Genomic DNA, 24,230 nt, shown 5'->3' on the forward strand with positions numbered 1-24,230 from the left:
GGGATCCAAACTTGGGTCCTCTGTGAGAGCAGCAAGTAGTCTTAATTGCTGAGCCACCTTTCCAGCCCCTTTTCTAATTTTGAGACAGGGTCTCACTGTAGCTCAGGTTGGTCTGGAATGTGAGGTCCTCCCATTTGGCCTCCAGACTGCTGGAATTATAGGCATGGGCCTCCACACCCAGCTTCTTTTATTTTTTGTTTTGAGACAGGGGCTTGTTCTGTAGCCCAAAACTGTTTGGTACTCACAGTGTAGCCCAGGCTTGCTTCAAACTTACCTTGACCCGCCTGACTCAGCCTCTAGAGTACTGAGATGGTGTGTGCCACCATGCCTAGCCGGTATTGCTAGTCTCTTGGGCCTGGCTCTGTGCTAGTTACAGGGCTCCCAGTGCCAACCAAATATCAGGTCAGGATTCAGACTGCTGCGCACCCCACTCGCTGGTGACTACATACTGTACCATACGCCTCCCCTAAAGTGTGATCTTTTGCTGGGAGCATCGCAGCACCCCAGACTTGTTCCTCCCCTCCTGAGTGGGTGTACCAGGTGCCAATTACTTTCTTTATAGTTGGTTCGTTAGGACAGATAAAGTAGGAGGCACACACAGCTGCTTCCTATGTGATTTAAGAGTCACAGTTCAAGCTAGCCTTGAACTTGTCACTTAGCAATGATGAGCCTGAACTGGTTCTCTGGTCTCTACCTTCCAAATGCTGGGATCATAGGCCTACACCACTATCCCAGCCTTGGGCAGGATGTGGCATATGCAAGGCTAACCTGGACTGCATAACATAACAAGACCTGTCTTTCAAAACAAACAGGCTGGAGAGATGGCTCAGAGATGAAGAGCGCTGGCTGCTCTTCCAGAGGTCCTGAGTTCAATTCCCAGCAACCACATGGCTCAAAACCCATATATAATGAGATCTGGTGCCCTCTTCTGGCCTGTAGACATATATGCAGGCACCATGTACAACACTATCCACAATACACTATGGATAACACTATCCATAATAAATAAATCTTTAACAAAAATCTACATCATATTCCTCTTCCTCTCTTATCCTACGTGGAAGGAGAGGGGTCCTGGGGACTCTGAAGAGGAAATGATATTGGAGCCAAGATGGAAAAGTTAGGGGAAATAAGCTTTTAAAAACTTTTATTCTATTTGAATTTGTGTTGAGTGCACAGCAACCAAGTGGAGGTGAGGTAACAACCTGTGGAAATCACTCCTTCCACTACATGGGTCCCTGGGTCATCAGGCTTGGCACCACCTTTGCCCATTAGCCATCTTACCAGCTCAGGGCTGGTGTTGGTGCCTACAGTCTTGGTATCTGAACGCCACCATGGCTGTCAGGCAGGTGAGTGATAGTCTGGGTAAGCCAAGAAGGGAGTTGGGTTAATTTCTGTTCTGTGAGTAAACGTGGAGATGGGGGTCAGGTTAACAGGGTCCAGGCTTTTGTAGATGTTCAGTGAACTGACAGTGTCTTAAAAGATGCCCTCAAAGGGCCAGGTGGTGGTGGTGCACGCCTTTATCCCAGCACTCAGGAGGCAGAGGCAAGTGGATCTCTGTGAGTTTGAGGCCAGCCTGGTCTACAAATTGTTCCACAACAGCTAGAGATACACAGAGAAACCCTTTCTCGAAAAACAAAACAAAACAAAAACCCAAAAAAGTCTCCCTTAACCAAAGGCATGCTTAATCCTGCAAGTGATGAATTTAGACTTTGGACAGTGGTCAAGCTTGTGACGCCATAGATGGGGTGACTGTGTGAGAGATTTCTAGCAGAAGGCAGAAGGCCCTCAAGATACAGGCTGGACTATAGAAGTCACACAGGGGATGAAGCTGGGGCACTGTAATGGTGATGGAGGGCACTTCAAGGCAGGTGCCCCAGCTAATGGCTCTACTCCTGTGGTCTAAGCAGCAGGACCTGGCCACAGAGGCCAGCCTGTACCCCACCAGCAGGTACCACGTACACCCTTCCATCAGCAGCCCTGGCAGGAGAGAAGTCTGTCAGCTGCAGGTTGCTATCCCGGACTTGGTTGTAGTCCCACAGCTGGTAATGCCAACTCTTGCCCTGCTTGGAGAGAAGGAAGATGGCACCTGGAGAGCTCTCCTCTGGGAGGGATGGTGATTGGTAGGGTGTGCCAGGCACTGGGTGGAAAAGGCCTGGCAACTCAGAGTCTTCCGTGTAGCCAAATATCGGTACACTCTGCACACCTATCAGGACCCCTGGGGGACAAGAAGAGGATGTAAGTTGCCTGGGTTACAGCTAGGTGCCAGGGCTCCTGCATCCCATAACCCTCCAGGCCAGGTGCTGCCTTACTGCCACAAGGTTAGGACTGTGGGTACACAGCAGGGTCTCTTGCAGCACACTGAAGGTGGGGGACAGCGTTGAAATGAAGACCCCAACATTTCCAGCTGCCCCAGAAAGACTCCCACATAGAGCCAGACACACTTCTAGAGGCCAGGCAGGTGATGTACACAAATCTGTCCTTCTCCCAGGCCGGCAGGCAGGATGCTAAGGATGGTGCTGGTGACAGACATGCAGTGTCACCGTGTTCTACTGGTGTCACATGCCCATGCAGCCTGAAGAGCAGGGAGGCAGTGCTGCCCCTATTACTCTCCGTATGTACACCATCCCGTTTCGGGTGCTATTTTGGGAGCTGGGGGACCCTTCAGCAGGTGGGACCTTACTGGAGGAAGTGGGTCACTGGGGTGGGGCTGAATTGCAAGTGCAGGGTTATAGTCCAACTTCCATTTCTGGGTGGAGCTCTCTGCTTCCTGGTCAAGCAGGAACAAGCTGTTCTTGTTCCTGGATCCTCCGTGACTAGCAGAGCCATCAGCTGCCCTGCCTTCCTTTCCATGAAGCATTCCCTGACCATGAGCCACAGAAACCTCTCAAAGTGCTTCTGTGAGGAAACATAGCACCCCTCCCCCACCCCCTCAATTTCCAGGTGGGCAATAGGCCTGGAGGGGTGAAGAAACTTAGGCAGAACTACGGAGCCTAAAGAGCCTGGGCTGCACCTCGAGCCCCTTTCCCCCCTAGTCTGTGCTCTGGGCCTGTTCGAGGGAACTCTAACTGGTAGACACTTGAGGGACCTCATACCTACTGGGCTATCTGCTAAGTACTGCATGGGAAAGAGGGTGGCCAAGCTCTTGTTCACACAGCAATGCATGGCAGGCACCTTCAGTGGTGATGCAAATATGAACAGGGGTTACTAGTGGGTGAAGAGGTCTAGGGAGTGGCATACACGGGCAAAGGTGGGGTGGACCCACCTGCGCTCACTGCCCAGTGGGCTTTATGGCCTTTCTTTTGGCACGGTTCATGGTTGAAATCCTCATCATAGCTGGAGCTGGTGTTAAGGTCCAAAATGTGATGTGGAATTGGATCCTACCCTCCACCACCCCTGCCCTGCTCCCTCCCAGGTCCTAGGATGCGGGATGAGCAAGGGATGTCCAGTGATGAGGTGCTGCAGGACCCGATCTCTGTTGGGACCACCCAGGCCACCACAGAGGAGCTCAGTCTGGCAGTCCAAGGTCTCCTGGGCCAGTTTGGCCATATCAGCCACTGCAGTGGGGGGGGGGTACATGGAGGGGGAGGAAGAGGGAGGGAAAGAGAGCAGGAGAAAGTATAGATTAAATAAATAAATGAATGAATGAGAATCATTTCAAAAAGGCTTATCATTTGTGTAACTTCAGAAAATGAGGCACAAATTGGGCCTGATGGCATGGACCTGTAATCCCAGCTATTTCAGAGGCTGAGTTAGGAGGATCAGATGTTCAAACCCTGCCTGGGCCACCCAGTGAGTTCAAGACCAGGCTGAGCAATTTAGTGAACCTATGTCTCAAAAGAAAAAAAAATGGCTGGAAATAGAGCTCAGTGGTAGAGCTCCCACCTAGAATCCCGCAATGAGGGGCTGGGGGAGTGTCTCAGTGGTAGAGGCCTTGCCTAGAATCTCCCAGTGAGGGGCTGGGGATGTGGCTCAGTGATAGAGCCCCTACCTAGAATCCCCCAGTGAGGGGCTGGGGGTGTGGCTCAGTGGTAGAGCACCTGCCTAGAAACCCCCAGTGAGGGGCTGAGGGCGTGGCTCAGCAGTAGAGTACCTGCCTTACACCCCTATGTTCAATTCCCAGTACTACAAAAAAAAAACCCAAAAAACCAAGTGAGGCACAAAGGGTCAGTTGTTTAACCACTTGGCCATAAAGATGGTTTGACTTCTCCTGGTACCACCTTTGGTCTACTACTGCAAGGGGGTAGGCCAGAAGGGAATGAGACCTCCTCATGCACCTTCAGTGTCTCAGCTGGCCTAGAGAGAGGAGCCAGTGGAACTTAGGGCTTGAGGTATTTCCCAGCCAACTTACCAGAGAACATCTCTCCCTGTGCCGTGTAGCCTCTCTCCATGGCTACCTGCACCAGTCTTTCCAGAGAGACACTGTCAGTGTCCGGGGTTGACAGAAGAGTGCCTGCCATCCACAAGGCCACCAGTCCACACCTGGGAGAGACAGCCCACTCTAGCACATGCTGTATCTTTACTGAACTCCCCTGACCTCAGAAGGGGGAGGGGTGTGAGGTCTAGGGGACCTGTCTCCTCTCCCATGCCAGGTACGGTAATAGGCTGGAAGGTGGGGACAAACCTGGGTTTAAGGAGACGGGACACTTCATCTGTGCACTCATTGGGGTTCATTCAGCTACTAATTTAGATGGTCCTTCTGTTTCACTCACACACACATGGACAGACAGACAGACAGACAGACAGACACACACGGATCATGATGAGGAAAAGGCCCTGCTTTCTCTCCCTCCTCCCTAGGATGCCCAGGGCAGAGTACTGGTCCCACAGTGCCCAGTCTAGCCTTAGAAAACTGGCAGGACCCTCTCACGTCAGAGCAGTGGGTACTTACTGAGGGCCTTCTTGGATGAGCGACGGTAGGTCGGCACAAAAGAGGATCCATTGCAAGTCATTTCGAAACCTGAAGCAGAACAATAAGTCACAGGGAATGGCTCTCAGATCACCCCTGGAGAAGGACTAAGGCCTCAGGGCTACTCCCCTGCTGCGGCAGTAAGACCCCACACCCAAAGCCTCAGTTTTCTCTTCTGGGAATCATTACTTTGCCTTTTTCCTGCTGCTTCTCACAGGGCTTGAAAGGCAGAGCAGATGCAGAACCTAAACAACCATGAGTCACAAAGATTTCTCTAAGAAAAATTTTAGAAGGTGGTATGTTTTGTACCCAAATGCTAAGATTTTTATTTTCTTTTTTTGTAGACATTATCTTCAAATGTATCCCAGGTTAGCCTCCAACCAATGGCAATGTTCTTGCCTTAGTTTCCCCAATGCTGGGATTAAAGGCGTGCTACCAGAGCCAGCGTCTGATTATTCTCTCTACCAGGTCTGAGGTGTGTGTGTGGGGAGGGGGCAGATGGGAGGCTAGTTTGAGGGCTCAGCGGATAAAGGCACCTGCTGCTAACCCTGACAACTTCAGTTCAAGTCCCAGGCCCCACATGTTGGAAGAAATGACTCATGCAGTGTTTTCTGACCTCACTCACACCAAAACTGTAGCATACATATACCACACAACAAATAGATTAATTCAGTCTTGCATAAAACCAGATGACAATATGCTTAAGGCCCAAGAGAGCACCTCAGATGAAGCTGAGCAGGGCTGACCAGGGAATCTCAGTCCCTTGAGGCCCAGGGCCAGCAGGAGGGCAAAGCCAGGGGTGGTGATGGGGATGCTCACACCCATGATAAATACACAAAGCTCCAGGTTCTTAGTTTGAGGTAACTCCTGACCACAGCAGGATGGTTAGAAGCACCAAATCCCCTACTGGAATTCAAATGGAGATCTCTCTCCTTCTTTGAACTGTGGCTAAGTGACTGCCCCTAAGAGCTTCAGCTTTCTTTCATTTTACATTTCCTTTGACTTAGGTATATAAGAGTGAATGTCACTTGTGTGGGTACCTGGGATCCAGAAGAGGTGCTGGGTCCTCTAGGTCTAGAGTTATGGCTATATCACACCATGTGGGTGCTGGGAACTGAGATCCTCTGCAAGAGCAGCCAGTGCTCTTAACCACTGAGTCATCTCTCCAGCCCTCTAAGAGTCTTGGCTTTCTCATCCAGAAAACAGGAAAGAAACAGTTCCTAATTCATGAGGTTGCTGAGAGCAACACATCTTTAAAACTCAGCCAGCCATGGGGATCCATGCTTGTAATGACAGCCTTTGAGAGCAGAGCAGGACTGCCAGCCTGGGCAACACAGTAAGTTCCAGGACAGCCAGGGGTACACAGAGAGACCTGGTTTCAAACTACCACCAGCACTAAACAGCTGGTGAAGGTAATATACATCTGTCATCTCCTGAGGTGGAGGAAGAAGGAACAGGTGTTCTCAGCTACACCGACTTTGAGGTCAGCCTGGGCTACATGGGACCCTATCTAAAACACATACAAACTCCCCAAACCCAACTAGTAATAGCCCAAGAAACAATGTAAAGAAATCTTTTGTTGTTTTTGTTTTGTTTTTAAGATAGGGTTTCACTGTTTAGTTCTGGCTGTCAGAACTCACTATGTAGACTAGGCTGGCCTTGAACTCATTAAGAGCTACATGCCTCTGTCTCCTGAGTGCTGGGATTAAAGGCATACATTACCAACGCCAGATTAAAAAAGATCCGTTTAATCTGATATTGATTACACTTGGTCAAAAGTGTCACCTCAGTTCCCTAACACCCCTTCCTTTATATAAAAAGTCTGGATTGCTTGGCTGGGTGCACCCCAGCTCCTGGCATAAGGTCCCTCCCCTGGGAGTTGCCTTGGTCCAAACTCCACCTCTGAGAAAGCCCCTCCCCAGGGAGGGACAAGAAGGCCCGACAAAGGGTAATTCCTCCCCAAGGAAGGTCAAGACTCTTTAATTTAAACTGCCCCCCCCCCCCCAGAGAATGAACAAGTGGTCTTCTCTTATCTCTCTTCCCCTCTCCACGTTTTCCCGGGGCCACCTGGGAGCACTCCATTAAACATGGGCATCTCTTAATTTGGTTTGATTTGGTCTGTTGGGATTATTTGCTTTGGTGGAGAGGTTTGTCTTAAGAAGAAAATATTTAATAATGTGGTGACAGGCTGTCTGCATCCAATTTGCATAATGGTGGTTGGGCACTTGGTGTGCCTTTTAAGTATGGTTGGGAGTTTAAGAATTCCCCTTTTCTTCCCTCCCTTCCTCCTTTCCTTCCAACACAAGGTCTCACTATGTAGCTCAGTCTGGCCTGGAACTCAGCTGCTCAGTTTCCTGACCACTGGGATTATAGGCTCGTGCCCCTATGTCAGGCACTGGGGAGTTTCTTTATCAATTTGGAGAGGGGCCTGTAGTGTCTTCTTTATCCTCTTCCCTTACTGCTTGTGTCCTGGGGTGCATCACTTTCTTCCTGGGACTTTGGACTCCATTCATGACCTCTAGTCCCTCTTAACTCTAGTTCTTTTCTGGGCAACGCCTTTTTGTCACTAGTCAGAGACTCATCCAGCCGGCCACACTGCTGCTCACCTACTTTCCCAGCTCTTGTGTTCTTAGAGAACACGTATGTTTTTATTATAGACCTGCGCCTATGCTGTCTGCTCTCAAGGGACAGGCCTCCATAACTTGCTCCCTAGCATCTGTAGCTGCCTGTCTTTCAGAAGCCACCACTGAGTCACACACTCCCTTTGGACCCAGTTATCACAACCCTGGCTGCTCTGGGAGCCACTATGTGGAGGGACAGAGCATGTGCAGGAGTCGCTTTCTCTGATGCTGGAGGCCAATCACTGAAGAGCTAGGTAGGGGACTTAAGACATAGGGCTGTTTGAGATCAAGAAAATGGGAAACCCCGAGGAGTGGCTGAAGTGATCTGGAGACAGGGGGCTGAATGAGACTTGGCGTGGTGTTAGGAGTTTGGAGACCCTACCGGTCTTTGTGCAGCTTCAGGAGCTTCTTCACATCTTCTCTGCCTTTGGGGACTGGGCCAGCCTTCTCCAAGGCCTCCTTCAGCAGCCGGCTCTTCTCCAAGCCGTAGACATGAGGGGGAGCAACCTCCACAGTAGAGGGTGGAGGAGGCGGTGGGGGTGGGGGTGGAACTGAAGCCTGGAGACTACAGGGAGGGGATGGCAAAGCTAAGTCCAGAGGATCTGGGGGTAAAGGAGGTGGAATATTGGGGTCTTGGGTTACTGGGGGGATTGTGGGTTTTAGGGGGACAGAGCATGGAGAAGTCATGTGGGGTCTTCAGGACGAGCCGATGTGAGAACGAGAAAGGATCCTCCCAAATCTCAAGGATAGAGTTTCAGTTTTTAGAGCAACTGGATGTGGCGTTCAGGCCCGCACATAGAAATCTGTATTAAAAAATTAAAAATTAGAGTTGAATTGCAGAATATGGCGCCTAATTAGTCTGTCTGGAAGAACCTGGGTTAGTGTTTGAAACGGTGGAAAAAGAAACTGGGCTAAGGCAGATGAAGGCTCCAGAAGGGTGGGCTGTGCTATGGGGAAGGGACTTACATTAGGTGGGAACTTCTGCCATCTCATCCCCCTGGAGCTAGCTAGTTTCGGTCACTTCCGTAATGAGGATGCTCAGATCCGGGATGAGGTTGGGGTGACTTGCCTCATCTTACATCCCTGGCTCGAATTTGGAACGATAAGGTTGCCCGTAGGAGCTAGGTCAAGAGATCACGTGGCTGGGAAAACAGCCTAGTGGTGGTGGCAGGGTCCTGGAATCAGTCGGGAAGTAAGAGAGTAGCGGCGGCTCAGCGATCAAGAGCCGACTAAGGAACGGAACTTAGGAACCGGAACTTAGGAACTTAGGAACTTAGGAACTGCTCGCTTCCCACCGGGAGCAAACGGCTTGACCCTACCAGACTCAAGGCCACTGGCTGGCGGAAGGGGAAGAGGTGTGGCTTCCGAAAGGCAGTCTGGAAGGCACGAGAGCCCTAGTAATGTCCCGATTGGCCAAGAGCTCGTAGCTTTCTTCGATTGGTCTGGTCACTCTGGGGAAGGGGGCGGGGATTATCACTAAGGCGGGAACCCAAGTGTTCCTTTCATTGCCAGGCGCGGCGGCTCAGGTGGTGAGTTCTCGCGGGTGTAGACGCCGCTTAGCGTTGGGGAGGCGGGTGGAGCACTTGGCGTTATTTCGGGAGGCCTCTCTTTGAGAGACTAGGATATCTAAAATCGGTCCCAACTTTCTTAACTGGCTCCGACATCCGGGTTCTTTTTTTCCTCCCGGGGCGCCGTTCGTGCGCGTGGACTAATTGGAATCGCCGTTTGGTACGCTCCGCCTGCCGGGACTCGTAGGGCATTCTGGGATTCGTAGTTACCTTCTAGATTCCCCTAGCACGCGGGCTGGAGAAGCGGAGTCCTACGCTGGCTTTGTTGCCAAGCTGTGCCCTTATTCCCCCCATTCCGAGCTTACCCAGTTTACTCTTGGAAGGATCCCAGAGCCCTGATCAGAGCCCATTAGGCCTTAGAACCAAGAATTTTGGGAAACGTAGGGCTGAAGTCGCCTCTTTTTCTCCCTTTAAGCCGTGAGCATCTCACACCATGGCAGTTCCTGAGACCCGTCCCAACCACACTATTTATATCAACAATCTCAATGAGAAGATCAAGAAGGATGGTAAGTTCTCGGGATAGCCTGGACTCTCTGGGTGATCTCACGTGAGCTGACCCCTTCTACCTCTAGCACCCGCTTTTTCTCAGCCTTCCCCATTCAGTCTGTTAAGAGTTAACTTTGGCCTTTGTACGTACCGAGCCCTTGGTTTTCAACACGCGCTTAACCATTTTGCATTCTGCTCTTTAACCTGTGCGCCTTGTTGATAATCTTCAAGGTTTTAGCTCACCGGCCCCTTCTTTTTGTGAAGCCTTTTGGAATCTTTCTCTTCTTCATCAAGCCCAGCTCAGTCTGCTATCATTGATGTGCCCAAATCCACGAAGTCCCCCAAAAGCCCACAAGGAGACCGAGTCCCGTATGTAAAAGCAAGTTTGCAAACTCGGTCTCTCCGCATGTCCAACGTATTGGAATAAACGGAGAGCCCTGAGCTCAGTTAGAGTTGGGATTTTATAGTAGTAAAGGTAGGGGTGAGGGGTTTCTGAGGTTCAGGACCCCTGATTGGCTGACATTTGTCTAGGGGTGTCCTGGTGAGTGTGTGCTGGCAGGTGATCCTATCTACAGCGGTTGGAAAGTAAGGCGTTTCCTTTGAATGGTCTGTTCTTGGGTGGTGCTCAGGTAATCTTAGTTTATGGTCCTTTCTGCAACCAGGTATTGCTTCAGGGTAAACTACTGAGACTTCATTCCTCCCTTAAACTTATTGAGGGTTGAGTTCTACTCTGGCAGGTGATAATGGTTGGAATTAAAGAACTTCCTTTGGGTGATCTGTTCATATTTAGCTTATCATGGCTGGATCCTACATCATGAGACTGTCTCTGTGGACCTCTGGGCATTGGTCCTCGTGATTGACTATAATGCAAATAGCATCCAGAAGTGATGAGATACGCACATAACGCTGTGTAACATGGGGGATGTGTGCAGGAGTCTATAGTCTTGGATATATTTAATTCTCACAAGCCTCTTAGGTGAAGAAATCGGAGCTTGGGTGGCATAACTTGCCTGAGATCAAATAGCAAAAAAAAAAAAAAAAAGGTTGTGATACAAGTGTGGGACTCTGGTTATGCAGATTCTTGGACTGATGTGGATGGCAGAAGGCTGTAGTTCAGTTACTCAGGGAAAGCTGAAGTGAAGCCAGTTTGGACTACCTGATCAGCACAAGGGGCAAAAAAGAGACCAAAGACAATCTCTTTGGGTGTGAAGGTGCAGGCAGGTAATCCCAGTCCTCAGGAGACTGAGGCAGGAGGATCTTGAGTTCCAGACCAGCCTAGGATACATACAAAACCTTGTCTCCAAAACTGCAAATAGTGTTAGTCTTGCCTGATATGAGTCAGGATGAGTAAGGCTCTGGGTTTGAACCTCAGCAGCTAAGAAACCTACTTATCCTGGAGAGATGGCTCAGTGATTAAGAGCACTGGCTGTTCTTCCAGAAGACCTGGGTTCAATTCCCAGTACCCAGATGGCAGCTCACAACTGTCTATAACTTCTGTTCCCAGGGATAGGACACCCTCACACAGATACAGGAGCAGGCAAACTCTATGAATGTTGACACACGTGTTTGATCAGGACAGCTCTAGGGAGGCTGTTCTCTTAACTCTGTGGTTCCTGAGGCCATACTCGGTCATGAGGCTTGTGAAGCAGAGGTTCTACCACCTCTACACTGGCCCCCTTTTGCATATAATTTTTTGGAAATAGTATTCTGAAAGATAGTTCGGCTGGTAAGCATGCTTGGTGCTTAGCCTGACCTTCCCAGGTCCCACACTAGGAGGTGAGTACCCTCTGACTTCCATGTGTGTGCCGTGTGAGCTTGCTGGGCCTGCGGTCAGGTTGCCCAAAGTTGGGGTAGTCCTTGTGGAAGAAGAGTTCTGGGCGTTTGAAGGCTGAGGCAGGAGACTCAGTTCCTGGGGACTCAGTGGTGGGAGGAGAGTTGACTCCCCAGAGTTATCCTGTCATTGTCTCCTCTCTACCCCTCATCTCCCCAACCCCTCACCACACACAACATAAATGTCCCCTAGCCTAGAGCAGGTATCCTAAGGATGCTGAGAAGGACTTGGCCAAGCCAGGACCACAATTCAATTCCCATCTGAATCCAGCACCACCAAACTCACCAAACTGCTTTACACTGTAGCAAACAGTAATCAAAGCAGAACAGAGCTGTCCATGTCTTGTAAGGTTATGTAAACATGAGTTTCACTGGAGTGGTTCTTGGCTGTTTCTGTTGTTGTGGGTTGGTTGGGTTTTTTTTTTTTTAAGCTTTTTCTTTTTGGCTTTTTCAAGACAGGGTTTCTTTGTGTGGCTCTAACAGTCCTGGAATTTGCTCTGTAGACCAGGCTGGCGTTGAATTTACAGAGATCCATTTGCCTCTGCCTCCTGAGTGCTGGGATTAAAGGCCTGTGTCATCACTACCTGGCTGTTTGGGTTCTTGAGCTATGGTATTCTGAGTATTCTGTCAGTTGGCAGGTGGCCCCTTATTTGGGCTGTCCATCCTCTAAGGATAGAGCAAATCCCAGGACACAGTGCCAGGCCTTTTGTCACAGTGTGTCTTGTCTTCCTTGAATGCAGAGCTCAAGAAGTCCCTGTATGCCATCTTCTCCCAGTTTGGCCAGATCCTGGATATTCTGGTGTCTCGGAGCCTGAAGATGAGGGGCCAGGCCTTTGTCATCTTCAAGGAGGTCAGCAGCGCCACTAATGCCCTGCGTTCCATGCAGGGGTTCCCCTTCTACGACAAGCCCATGGTGAGCATCTTGAATATGGAGGTTGTGTGTGTGTGTGTGCTATAGGACCCAAGGTGGGGGTGGCCCTGTGGCCTGTAGTATGTGTGCTCTTGGACCCAAGAGCTACTTTTTCTTGCTGTCCTTTCCATTTGGTGCTCCTTATCCTGGGGCTATGGGGACACAAAATGATCAAGAAATTGAGCATGATGGTTCATGTCTACGTGTAGGAGAGGGAGGCAAGAGGATTGCCAAGAGTCCCTGGCCCAGTTTTTCTCATCCCTTAGCTTCCAGGCTGTTCTCTTGCTCCATGTGTCCATGGTGGTCCCCATCCTTTGTTATTCGTCCTTTCCTAAGCACTGGATTGAAAACTTCACCTTGCAATACTCTAGGGCCCCTTCTGAGCATCGAACTTTAGAAAGGAGGTCATTTATTGCTGGGCATAGTAGTGCATACTTTTAATTTTAGGGAGACAGGCAGATGGGTCTCTGAGTTCTAGGCCAGCCTGTTCTACCTAGGGAATTCCAGATCAGCCAGAGCTACATAGTGAGACCCTGTCTCAATTTTTCTTGGGGGCGAGGGGGCGAGGGGGCGAGTTTGAGGCAGGGTTTCTCTGTGTAAAAGTCCTGACCTGGAACTCGCTATGTAGACCAGGCTGGCCTCAAACTCACAGAGATCTGCCTGCCTTTGCCCCTCAAGTGCTGGTATTAAAAACGTGCACCACTAACACCCAGCCATGTATTTTATCTTTGTGTCTGAGCATGTCTGGGTTCTTCATAGGAGAACTTGTAAAAACCTCCTCTACCTTACAGTTATTAACAGGGGCTGCTGCTTCAAGGAGCTTAGACTTATTAAGTTCCTACCACAGTCCTGCCAGGTGGAAAATATCCCCATTTTACAGATGGGGAAGTTGTGGCCAAGCAGTCTATATAGTTTTTCTTAGCAAGCTCCTCAAGAGGTCACATTTTAAACTCTGGCAGTTTCCCCCTGATTTCCATGGCCTTGACCTTTCTGCTCTGGTTGGCAGCGCATCCAGTATGCCAAGACTGACTCGGACATCATTGCCAAGATGAAGGGCACCTTTGTGGAAAGGGACCGCAAACGAGAGAAGAGGAAGCCCAAAAGTCAGGAGACACCAGCTGCCAAAAAGGCTGTTCAGGGTGGGGCAGCTGCCCCCGTGGTGGGCGCTGTTCAGCCTGTACCGGTAAGCCAGGGGGCAGGACCATGTCCATCTGTCAGGCTTTCAGCCATGTGGCCTGGGGTGGGGGTAGACTGAGAGGACTTGTCCCATTGGGTTGGTGAGCCATGTGGTGGAGGGGTCTCTTGGGTGCCTCTTCCCCAGCGTACACTTGATTGTCTTTGAAGATCTGTCTTTTGCACATCTGTCTTCTGGTTCCCTTTCCTTGGTTTTGTTTGGTGTATTTTTACTTGAGTACTGTGTGTGTGTCTGTGTGTGCTAAGTTCGTGACTTTATAGAAAGTTAAAAGTTATCAGCTTCCTGTTAGAAATAATAGGCAAATTTAGAGGGACTAGTGGATTATAAAGTAAAAATCAAAGCAATCGACAGCCTGTGGGAGGCCTCCATTCAATCCCTAGTTGTACAAGCAGAAGGAAGAATGAAGAGTCAGTTGTTCGAGTTGATGAGCAAAGCTGGCACACTGGGAAATCTCCGCAGCAGGTAGGAGGTTGAGTGTCAGCACTGCAGGGTTTTATTCTTTGGGGCCCTACTACCCAGCTCCCTAAATAAATACACAAAGACTTAGTCTTTCTTATGCATACCCAGCCTTCACTTGGCTTGTTTCTAGCCAGCTTTTCTTAAATTATCCTGTCTACCCTTTGCCACTGGGCTTTTCCCTTTCTCTGCGTTATGACTGAAGGCCAGTAGAGGGCACCAGACCTCATTACAGATGGTTGTGAACCACCACGTGGTTGCTGGGAATTGAACTCAGGACCTTTGGAAGAACAGGCAATGCTCTTAACCTCTGAGCCATCTCTCCAGCCCCCTTTCTCTGTTCTATATACCTTTCTTGACTCTTACTCTGCTCCTGATCTCCCCCTCTCCTTTTCTCACTCGTACCTCTTGTACCTTTTTATCTATTCTCTCTGCTTGCCAGCTCTCCCTGTCCCTCTCCTGCTTAACTATTGACCTTTAGACAGGCAAAGAAACACAGCTTCACGGAGTTAAACAAATGCAATGTAGAAGAATGCAACACATCTTTGCATCATTAAACAAATGCTCATTTTCAACTAATATTCTACAACACTACGCACTGATCTAGGGCAAACCAACATGATCCTTGATGTGTTGACCATTCTGATAAAAGTACTTGCCTGGCAACCTGAGTTCGGTCCTTGGCTCCCATGGTAGGAGGAGGGAACCAATTCTGGAGAGTTATCCGGGACTGAAGAAGGTTCTAGAGTTCCAGACTTCAAGATGGCCTGCCATAGACTATGGATAGAAAGATAAGCTGAAGAGACTGGATACTTGCCTTAAGGAGGCTATGCAGATCTGATGCAGGGCAATTGGATCTACAAGAGAAAAGCATAGCCCCGCCTAGGGCGAGGCATTTGGGTCCGTGGTAGCCTGTAATTGTAGTTTTAGGGAGATTGAGGCAAGAATCGGGAGTTTGAGGTCATTCTGGGCCTCATTTTGAGAAAAATGAACTCAGACTGAATCATGAGCTGAATGTGACAGCAGACTACAAAGATAGTAGAGAAACCTTCAGTGTCCTGTCGTCTTGCCGAGTGCATGAGAAGTGGAATCTCCTTCTGTGCAGGACACCGGAAGTCCTGAGCAGAAAACAAAAGATGGCTGGATTTTGCCCCTCCTTCCTTCTCTGTCTTTTGTCTTTTGAGTCTTTCAGTCTCTTGATGTTCAGGCTGGGTCATGTATTGAAGCTAGTGGTGGTGTCTGTGTGTCTTTAGCTTGTTATCAATTTCATTTTAGATTACATTTTGCTTATTGTGTGTGTAGCCCATCAGTCCTGCCCTCTTCTCCACAGGGTATGCCGCCCATGACTCAGGCTCCCCGCATCATGCACCACATGCCAGGCCAGCCTCCTTACATGCCACCACCTGGCATGATCCCGCCACCGGGCCTTGCTCCTGGCCAAATCCCCCCTGGGGCCATGCCCCCGCAGCAGCTCATGCCTGGACAGATGCCGCCTGCCCAGCCTGTAAGTGACCCCACCCCACTGTAAGGTCTCACAAGCATGGTTTGCACGCAGAAGTGGATCAGTTATTTGGGGCTCTTAGGTCAGGTGGGAGGTGTTGCTGCGCTCTCTGTGGGTGAGCCATCCTGGGTCAGAGGGGTTGACTTATGTGTTGGTCTGGGGGAGCAGAGTGAGGCTAAGTCAATGAAGGTCTGCATCTGGGTGTCGTGTGTGTGCTAGGGCACCTTGTGCTGTCCTAGCCCCAGCACACAGTAGTGGTAGTAGCTGGAAGGTCTCTGCTGCCTTGGGACTGCAGTCTCTGGGCACTGGCCCTGGGGAGAGGAACAACAATGTATGCATTGGGGAACATGTGAGAAAGATTCTGAACAGGGTGGTGAGCAGAGTGCAGTAGCAGGCATTCTTCCTGGGGTACCCCTGCTCACTGGCAGCCATCTCTCCCAACAGCTCTCCGAGAATCCACCCAATCACATCCTGTTCCTCACCAACCTGCCTGAGGAGACCAATGAGCTCATGCTGTCCATGCTTTTCAACCAGTAAGTGGGGCTTCTGGCTGGGCTGGTGGGTTCCGGTGTTCGGTGGTCACGATAGTGTCTGGTAGGCTCGGTGGCTGAAGGCGTGAAAGGGGGAAAGGAAGACGGCCATGGGGCACTGTGCTATGAGCACCATGTATTGAGGTCCTGGGCTGCTTTTTGTGTCTGACACCGAGAAGTGCAGAACAAGGGAAAAGTAAAAGAGGAGTAAAATGTGGGAACCGGTTTAGACTGGCATGAGCCAGCCTGTTCAAAAATTGGCCAGGGACACTGAGGACACTAGGGATTCGATGGAACCTGTAGACCTTGAGTGAGGGACTGCTGGGTGGACCAGGGCTGAAGCTTTCCTAGTTACAGAAATGTCTGTCAAACCTGGGTATGGTGGAGTCTGGGGACCTGGAAGACTAAAGCAGGATTGACTTTGGGCTTTGGGGGAAGGAAGAAGTGCCAGAGTTCAAGCCGCATTGTGGTTTGGCTGTTAAGGCTTTTCTTTCAATGGTGTTTATAGTAGGGTTTTGCCTGTGTTGTGTCCAGGTAATCTTTTGGTATGGGGTCTGTGCTGTGCATTATGGGAAGCTTAGCACCTCTGAATTCTGTCATTTTGTTGGTGCCAAATATTAGGGGAATGCCGAGGGGGTCTCTGAGGTCTGCTCTTTCCTCCTCCCAGGTTCCCTGGCTTCAAGGAGGTGCGTCTGGTCCCCGGGCGGCACGACATTGCCTTTGTGGAGTTTGACAACGAAGTGCAGGCTGGGGCAGCACGAGATGCCCTGCAAGGCTTTAAGATCACGCAGAACAATGCCATGAAGATCTCTTTTGCCAAGAAGTAGCGCCTTCCCCCACGGGGCGTCCCGGTCCCCATTCTGGGGCTGCCCCTTACCCCCCCTTTGGCTCAGTCCCTGAAGGTAAGTCCCCCTTGGGGGCCTTCTCAGAGCCGCGTGTGAGTGTGTGGTTGCCACACAGCATTGTACCCAGAGTCTGTCCCCAGACATTGCACCTGGCGCTGTTAGCTTGTGATTAAAGTGGTTTTTTTGAGGGTTGGTTTTTCACCACTATTGTCTGTTTTATTTTGTCTTCCTTGGTTCCATCCACATGGAGAGGTTGAATCTCCTGGCCTCTGTGGGTTCGCTCACAATCTTAGAAAACCATTATTGAGGACAGGAAAGACACCGTGTGCATTTGGGCAGGTCGTGAGCTGCACAAGGATACTCCTGCTTCAGAAGGGCCAGCTTCTGCACGCTATTACAGAGGAATGGCTCACTGAAGCTGTCCCTGTGGCATTTGAAAGAGCAGGACAGAGCTGTTGCTTGCATCACTAAGGGACTCCCATGTTATTGCAGACAGGCAAGTGGAAACATCTCTTTCCACATTGGCCTAATGGCTGTGACATGTGGGTTCTGTGGTTAGCCCATCTGATTTGTAGTAGTTTGGGGCCTCCCTAGCTGTCACTCAGTGGGCAGTTTTTTCTTCCTGTGTGAGAACTCTTGTTCCCGCCATGATGATGATCATGTTTGTTCCCACGAACACCACCAGGCACCGTGCCAGCAATCAGCAGATTCAGTATATACTTGCTGAATACTAGGAGATGCTGAATAAAACTTGAGAGCGAAAATTAAAGCTGATAGGCAGGACTTTGGTCCTAGTACCCAGAAGGCTGGGGTAGGGGGATTGCCCTGAGTTCCCTGGCAGCCTGAGCTGCTGTGGTGGGGCTGTAGAGCTAGGAACAGTAGGCTAATCAGGGGAAAGTTCCTCTGAGGAGGTGTCCTAGGTGGAGCCGCTAGTGCTGGGTTTGTAGAGGTGTTTCATTTATCTCCACCCCCTGATAAACTCCTTTCTGACTAAGCCAATGTGTGACCATTGCCTGCCTGCCGCGAGGTTGTGCCTGGCAGGCTCAGAGGTCAGGGTGCCCTGAGTCACTGCTGTGATCTTGACAAGTGACTGAACTTGGGGCCAGTTTTCTCTTCTGCAGGGCAGAAAATGAAAGTCAAAGCACAGCAGTGTAGAGTGGCCAGTACTGCCCGAAGCGAAGGTGGTCTTGGACCAAGTGCCCCAGCTACTCGGCCACCAGAGCATTTCTGGAGGCAGTGCCAAGATCCTGAGGTGGGGGTGCTTTAGTGCTTGAGCTGAATGTGGTGAGATGGGTGAGGGGAGTACAGGGTGGGCAGTAGAAGCTGCCTTGGTCACATGGGTCCCGTATGAACTGTGTGTGTGGTTAGCCTGGGTCTTTGAACATGGCTCTGGTGTTTGTGCTTTTAAAATCCCCTGTGGTTTTGAACTGGTGACCTGCTTCAGAAGCAAAATCCCTGTCTAACTGAAGCCTGAGTTCAGAATCCTGCAGTACTTTTTTCCATCTTGACTTTTTTATGTTTATTTATGTATGTGAGTGACCTGTCTTCATGCCCACCAGAAGAGGGCGCCAGACCCCATTACAGATGGTTGTGAGCCACCATGTAGGTGCTTGGAATTGAACTCAGGACCTCTGGAAGTGCAGCCAGTGCTCTTCGCTCTTCTCTGAGCTAGGCTGAGCCAACCCCCTTGCCTGCACCTTCCCAGTGTGTATCAGCATCTCCCATCACACCTGGCCTCTTACATTTCACGTCAACTAAGCATTGATCATATTAACAGCTGTAACTTTGGCAGTGGGAGGTGTGACGGTAAAACTAGCAACTTTTTTCCTCACAATTTCACAGAATCTGTTATTTCCATTCTTTTGGTTTTTCCTCTGTGTAATAGCCCCGGCTGTCCTGGAACTTGCTCTGCAGATCAGGCTGGCCTTGAACTCACAGAGATCCACCCGTCTCTGCCTCCTGCGTGCTGGGATTAAAGGCATGCACTACCATTACCTGGCTTTTTTAAAATGGAAACCTTTTACCTCATCCCTTGGAGAAAGCCTGAAACTTTTTGGCTAAGGTCGTTCTCCCCCCCCCCCCCCCCCCCCGTGTGGTAGTAGAGCGATGACTAAGCAGAGCAGTGAAGATCATTTGCTCTTTCAGGGGCCCAGGTTTGGTCCCAACACCCTCTTTGGTTCATAATTGCCTGTGACTCCAGCCCCAGGGCATCTAATGCCTTCTTATGGCCTCCATAGGCAGCTGCACTCACATGCACCCCCCCCCCCCATATACATAAATAAAAGTTTAAAAATAAAATGTTTGCTTGTTTGTGCTTTGTACATTCCAGATCCTCCTGCCCAGACTCCCAAATGCTGGAACTATAGGTCTACGTCAGCACACTTGGCAGCATCGCTGCTTCTGTGCTGAGTCCACTATGAAGTACAGTAAGGATGACTTAGTCACAGGCAGTTGAACATAGCCGTGGTCTGCTTCCATGAATGATGATAACGTGTACAATGTGCTAGACTGGACACAAATCTGATTCACATCCTTGGCGTGCTGAAATGGAACTAGGTGGGATTTCATTTCAGTATTCAAAATAACTTGTAATTTAAAATTTAAAAAATACTTCTAGCTGGGCGGTGGTGGTGCACGCCTTTAATCTCAGCCCTAGAGAGGATTATAAGACAAGAGGAGACAGCTCTCAGACTCAGTCTCATTTCTGAGGTTTCCTGGAGGCGGGATGGCCATTTTTGGACTGAGGTAGAGGTAAGAGGAAGTGGCTGAGTGCTCTGCTTTCTGAATTTCAGGTTGAACCCCAATATCTGTCTCTGAGTTTTTATTAAAATGCTACACACACACACCCTTTGTACCCTCAAATCTCTTTTTTTGTTTTTGTTTTGTTTTTTGAGGCAGGGTTTGTGTAGCCATGGCTATCCTGAAACTAGCTCTGTAGTTCAGGCTGGCCTCAAACTCACAGAGATCTGCCTGCCTCTGCCTCCTGAGTACTGGGATTAAAGTGTCCTATATCAGAAGTTTTTGTTTTTTAATTTTAGGAACTGGACTTAGGAATGGTTGTGAGCCACCATGTGGTGTTAGGAACTGACAACTGAGGTTTTGGGGTAGTTTGTTGACTTAGAAGTCACCATATAGCAGGATGATATGTCCTAACCTCACTGCCCAAGTTATTCGGCCTCTGGGTGGACCTCAGAACCCAGTACCAGGCCAGGTCCTACCAACTGAGCCTCATCCACAGCCTCCTATTTATTGGATAATTGTCTCCCAGAGGCCTTCAGCTTTTTCCCTGATGAGTCTTGATGGTGCTAAGATTTGAAGCTAGTGTAGTGTTTACACGGAAACAACCACTGCACACTGGAACGCATTCACATTTTAAATTGGGAATTCAAACATGAAGACAACACGCTATCTCATGTTCTCTGCTACCAGCTTTTCTTATACCAGCTTATGACCAAAGCTTTTAAGTAAATCTCCATAACCTAAGCTCTTAATTCACACTGATCTTACCGGTTGTATTTTTTGTTGGACACTGAACCCAGGGGCTTTGTGAAGGCTTGACACGCTCCATCCCAGGCCCCTTGTATAAATGATAAATTAGCATACATTATTTTTGTGTTGAGGATTAAACCCGAGACTAACAGACATTCAACCCTATTTTAGTTACTATTCTATTGCTGTAAGAGACACCAGGACCAAAGCAATTTAAAAAGAAAACATTTACTTGGCTTGTTTACAGTTTGGGAGGATTAGTTCATGGCCATTATGGTGGCTATCATGGCAAGAGGCCAGCAAGGTGCTGGAGCTTACATCTGATCTGCCAGATGGAGGCAGAGAGCTGGGCTTTTGAAACCTCAAAGCCCACCCCCAGTGACACATCCTCCAACAAAGCAACCTGTCCCAATCCTTCCTAAATAGCCCCACAACTGAGAACCACTCAACTGTAATAGCCTATAGGCACAGTTCTCATTCAAACTGCCACAGCCACTAAGCCATATAACATCTTTATGAGGTCCCCAGACACAATTTTTGGGCCTCTGTTCCCTGATTATCTGTTGAGCTATTCCTCAGGCCAGATAACACTGATACTTGGAAACCTTGAGACAAATCTTGGCCCCCTTCATGGGTCAGTTACTTTGCACACATGTTCCTTGACTATATTAATAATTTCTTCATGAACTGGGCTTGTTAGAGCCCCTAGGGGGGAAAATATACTTGATTCTAACCCTGCATGGTGGTGCATGCCTTACCCATCACCGGGAAGGCAGAGGCAGGTGGATCCCTTGTGACTTTGAGGCCAGCCTGCTCTATATAGGGAGTCCCAGAACAGCCAAGACTATGTAGTAGAACTCTGTTTCCAAAAAAGGGTGGACTGGGAGCTGGAGAAATGGCTCCGCAGTTAAAGAGTACTGAGTGCTCTTCCAGAGGACCTGGGTTCAATTCCCAGCACCCACACGGCAGCTAACAACTGTAACTGACAGCATCACACAGACGTACATGCAGGCAAAACACCAATGAACATTAAAAACAAAAGGAGGGGATGGTGGGCTGGAATGATGGCTCAGTTAAGAGCAGAGCACTGGATGCTCTTCTAGACTCAGGTTTGTGGGGGCACACAACTGTCACTGTCTGTAGCTCCAGTTCCAAAACCTTCAAGGGTACCAAGCACACATGCGGTACACAGACATATATGTAACAAAACATTTACACACCAAAACAAAAATAACATTTGATAAATGTCCTTTACTTTCATTGCTGTCTTTGCAGATGAGGGGGGCTGACATAGCTTAGCTCAGGCCTTCCAGGGAAGAGGAAGCCTGTGAAGATGCACAGTAAGCCAGGTGGGACACTCCTAGCCTGAGACTGGACATTGGGTGTTTGCTCAGTACCTGGGAACTGTGGCTGTGGCTGCTAATCAAAGAACTGCCTTGTTCCTGGCACAGGAAATTCCAAGGTGGTTTTCTATGCTGGCCTCTCTAGTTTGGTCTCTGGAGGGTCCGGGTACCTGAAATGACTTGAAGAAGAAATCTGATTAGTTCAGCCTGCCTATCCAGGTCTCTGATTATTGAGGGGGTAGCTGCTATTTGGAGTGGCCTGGGTTGCTTTGGGCTCCAGGGGGCATTTTCTTTGGCCCATAGCCCTTACCCTGTCTCTGAAATGGTTCTGTCTGAATAACAACCTTGGGGAGTGGGTGGGGGGGGGTGTAATTTGGTCTGGGGCGGAGACAGGATTGAGAACACAGCTTTCCTTGTGGCTCAGCACTGAGGGAGGGCAGCAGGAGACTGGAGATCCCATTCCTCACTTGGTCATTCTCAGTCCACGATGGTGCGGTCCCCAGTACTCCTTGGTGCCATCTTCTTGTCTGTTTTCCCAGGGCCCAGCGGGGCTGATCGTGACATGCCCAAGCTGGCTGAGTGGAAGCTGTGTGCGGATGAGGAATGCAGCCGTAAGAGTCAGGGAAGAAGGGCAAGGGGCTGAGGGCTTGGACTGCTGGTCTATGTTAATGTTGCTGTCGTTCCGTCTCCCTCTCCAGATCCTATCTCCATGGCTGTGGCCCTTCAGGACTACATGGCCCCCGATTGCCGCTTCTTGAATGTATACAGGGGCCAAGTGGTGTATGTCTTCTCCAAGCTGAAGGGCCGTGGACGGCTCTTCTGGGGAGGCAGTGTGAGTCTTCAGAATTAGAGGGAAGGGTATGGAGTACCCTGTTTTCCCTCTGAAGGGAAAATTTGGGTGAGGGGGGCACAGATTTGGGGGGTGAGGATATTTTATCACCCATTGCGCTTTTACTTTAGCAATTACAGGGCAGATTGGTTCCAAGCTCTTTTCCAGACCTCAGCTATATCAGTGAACAACCCCTTTAATTTCTAATGGGTGGAGACAGGGAACCAGCATGCCATTGTGAGGATTAGTTGTGGTGGCTACATTCTGTCCATGAGCAAATGACGTTAAGCTGAGGTTCAAATGAGAGAAGATTGTGCACTGGAGTTCAGCAGGCACGAGTGCCCTTTTTTCCCAGATGGACTTACAAGTTCTTCTCCAGGTCCAGGGAGATTACTATGGAGACACGGCTGCCCGCCTGGGCTATTTCCCCAGTAGCATTGTTCGGGAGGACCTGATTCTGAAACCTGCCAAAATTGATATGAAGACAGATGTGAGTGTCTTGGGGTGGAGGTGGGAGCGGGAGGGTGAGGGCTCCTTCATTTTCTCACCTGAAAATGAGAAGAAATTATTTTTGTTGTTGTTAGTAATATATATATATTTTTTTCTTTCTTGAGACAGAGTGTGTACCCAGGCTGGCTTCAAAATTACTAGCCTTCAGCTCCAGCCTCCTGAGGGCTGCTTCGTTTTCAGGCATGTGCAACTAGGCCCTGTTCAATGCCGAGTGATTTCTAATTGGGAAATGCAGAGGTTACAGGGCTGGAAGATAATTTGTTCATTTCTGTGAGGTCAAACCTGGTCCTTGCACCGGTTTCCTATCTACTGTTTTTTCCCTGTTCTCTTTTTCAGAAATGGGATTTCTACTGCCAGTGAGCTCAGCCTACCGTTGTCCCTGCCGTTTACCTTCCCAGCTTTATACAAATAGAACAGCCAACTGCAAACTGTTTTGTCTCTTTGGTTTTTGAGGTTGGGTGGACATGTGCAAAGAAAATGTTTTTTTGGGTTTCCGATCTAGCCAATCAATGACCTGAATGAGGTTACGTCAGTGGTTGCTACGTAGAGTTTTACTGTTGTAAGCCCTTCGCTCCTAGCTGGGTAAGGTCTGGGGCCCTGAGCAAAGGAATAAACTAAACAGTACAATATATGTATGCTTTCCTCCCTGGGGAAGGAGTTGAACTATTGGTAACGAGCCAGTTGAATAGATCGCACAACAGACTTGTTTGTTTGAGACAGGGTCTCATTGTGTAACCCTGGCCTGGAACTCACTATGTAGATCAGGCTGGCCCGGAACTCATAGATAGGCACCTGCCTCTGCCTCCCTAGTGGTGGGGTTGAAGGCGTGCGCCAACATGCCCGACCAGCAGAGGTTTTCTTGCAAATGGGGAGCAACGTGTGCGTGCCCTCTCAGCTTTCCTCCTTCCTGCCTGTGGGGTTAGAAATCGCACCCAGCGGCTTGAGATCCCCTCTTCCAACTCTGTCCATCCTGCCCTTGCCACTTCTTGGCATTCGTGTCCCCACCCCCAGACCCACGTCTAACCAATCCGGAGTCTCGTTTCTGCACCCAGAATCCTGACCAAATCCGTTCGTCCGCGAGGCGCAGCATCTCTGCCTCCGCCCCCTCCCGCTTACTCCGCCAATCGCTCATCTGGGTTACGCCCCTTTCGACTCGGCCCCTAACATGACACCAATCTGCGCCGTCCGTCCCGCCCACTGCCTTCCGA

The 24,230-nt window shown here is 49.7% G+C and overlaps 3 protein-coding genes and 1 long non-coding RNA gene across 6 annotated transcripts; 2 read left to right on the forward strand and 2 right to left on the reverse strand.

Moving 5' to 3' along the window:
• Positions 1-185: 185 nt before the first annotated feature.
• Actmap (actin maturation protease) lies at positions 186-8,836 on the reverse strand. 2 transcript variants are annotated; one of them, XM_050129065.1, is made up of 7 exons: positions 8,497-8,836; positions 7,913-8,333; positions 4,892-4,960; positions 4,352-4,482; positions 3,428-3,557; positions 3,266-3,336; positions 186-2,218 (listed from the first exon to the last, which is right to left on the reverse strand). In XM_050129065.1, the coding sequence occupies exons 2-7, from the start codon at positions 8,215-8,217 to the stop codon at positions 1,890-1,892; spliced, it is 1,035 nt and encodes a 344-aa protein (XP_049985022.1). In that variant the 5' UTR covers positions 8,218-8,333; positions 8,497-8,836; the 3' UTR covers positions 186-1,889. The 2 variants fall into 2 exon arrangements, with proteins under 2 accessions (XP_049985022.1, XP_049985023.1); XM_050129066.1 differs by lacking the exons at positions 3,266-3,336; positions 3,428-3,557.
• Positions 8,837-8,922: 86 nt separating this feature from the next.
• Positions 8,923-17,055, forward strand: Snrpa (small nuclear ribonucleoprotein polypeptide A). The gene is made up of 7 exons (XM_050129067.1): positions 8,923-9,059; positions 9,514-9,604; positions 12,155-12,327; positions 13,331-13,507; positions 15,306-15,479; positions 15,921-16,009; positions 16,674-17,055. The coding sequence occupies exons 2-7, from the start codon at positions 9,532-9,534 to the stop codon at positions 16,831-16,833; spliced, it is 846 nt and encodes a 281-aa protein (XP_049985024.1). The 5' UTR covers positions 8,923-9,059; positions 9,514-9,531; the 3' UTR covers positions 16,834-17,055.
• Positions 16,783-24,120, reverse strand: LOC126492572 (uncharacterized). Its single transcript, XR_007589636.1, has 3 exons — positions 24,047-24,120; positions 22,878-22,976; positions 16,783-22,269 (listed from the first exon to the last, which is right to left on the reverse strand). It is a non-coding gene; the product is annotated as an uncharacterized lncRNA (long non-coding RNA).
• Mia (MIA SH3 domain containing) lies at positions 22,154-24,029 on the forward strand. 2 transcript variants are annotated; one of them, XM_050129069.1, is made up of 4 exons: positions 22,154-22,294; positions 22,382-22,515; positions 22,892-23,002; positions 23,131-24,029. In XM_050129069.1, the coding sequence occupies exons 1-4, from the start codon at positions 22,171-22,173 to the stop codon at positions 23,161-23,163; spliced, it is 402 nt and encodes a 133-aa protein (XP_049985026.1). In that variant the 5' UTR covers positions 22,154-22,170; the 3' UTR covers positions 23,164-24,029. The 2 variants fall into 2 exon arrangements, with proteins under 2 accessions (XP_049985026.1, XP_049985027.1); XM_050129070.1 differs by having other exon boundaries at positions 23,359-24,028.
• Positions 24,121-24,230: the final 110 nt, after the last annotated feature.

The sequence above is a fragment of the Alexandromys fortis genome, unplaced genomic scaffold, assembly GCF_014885135.2.
Source record: "Alexandromys fortis isolate MF-2015 unplaced genomic scaffold, M_Fortis_MF-2015_v1.1 scaffold_293, whole genome shotgun sequence".
In the NCBI taxonomy this organism is placed as follows: Eukaryota; Metazoa; Chordata; class Mammalia; order Rodentia; family Cricetidae; genus Alexandromys; species Alexandromys fortis.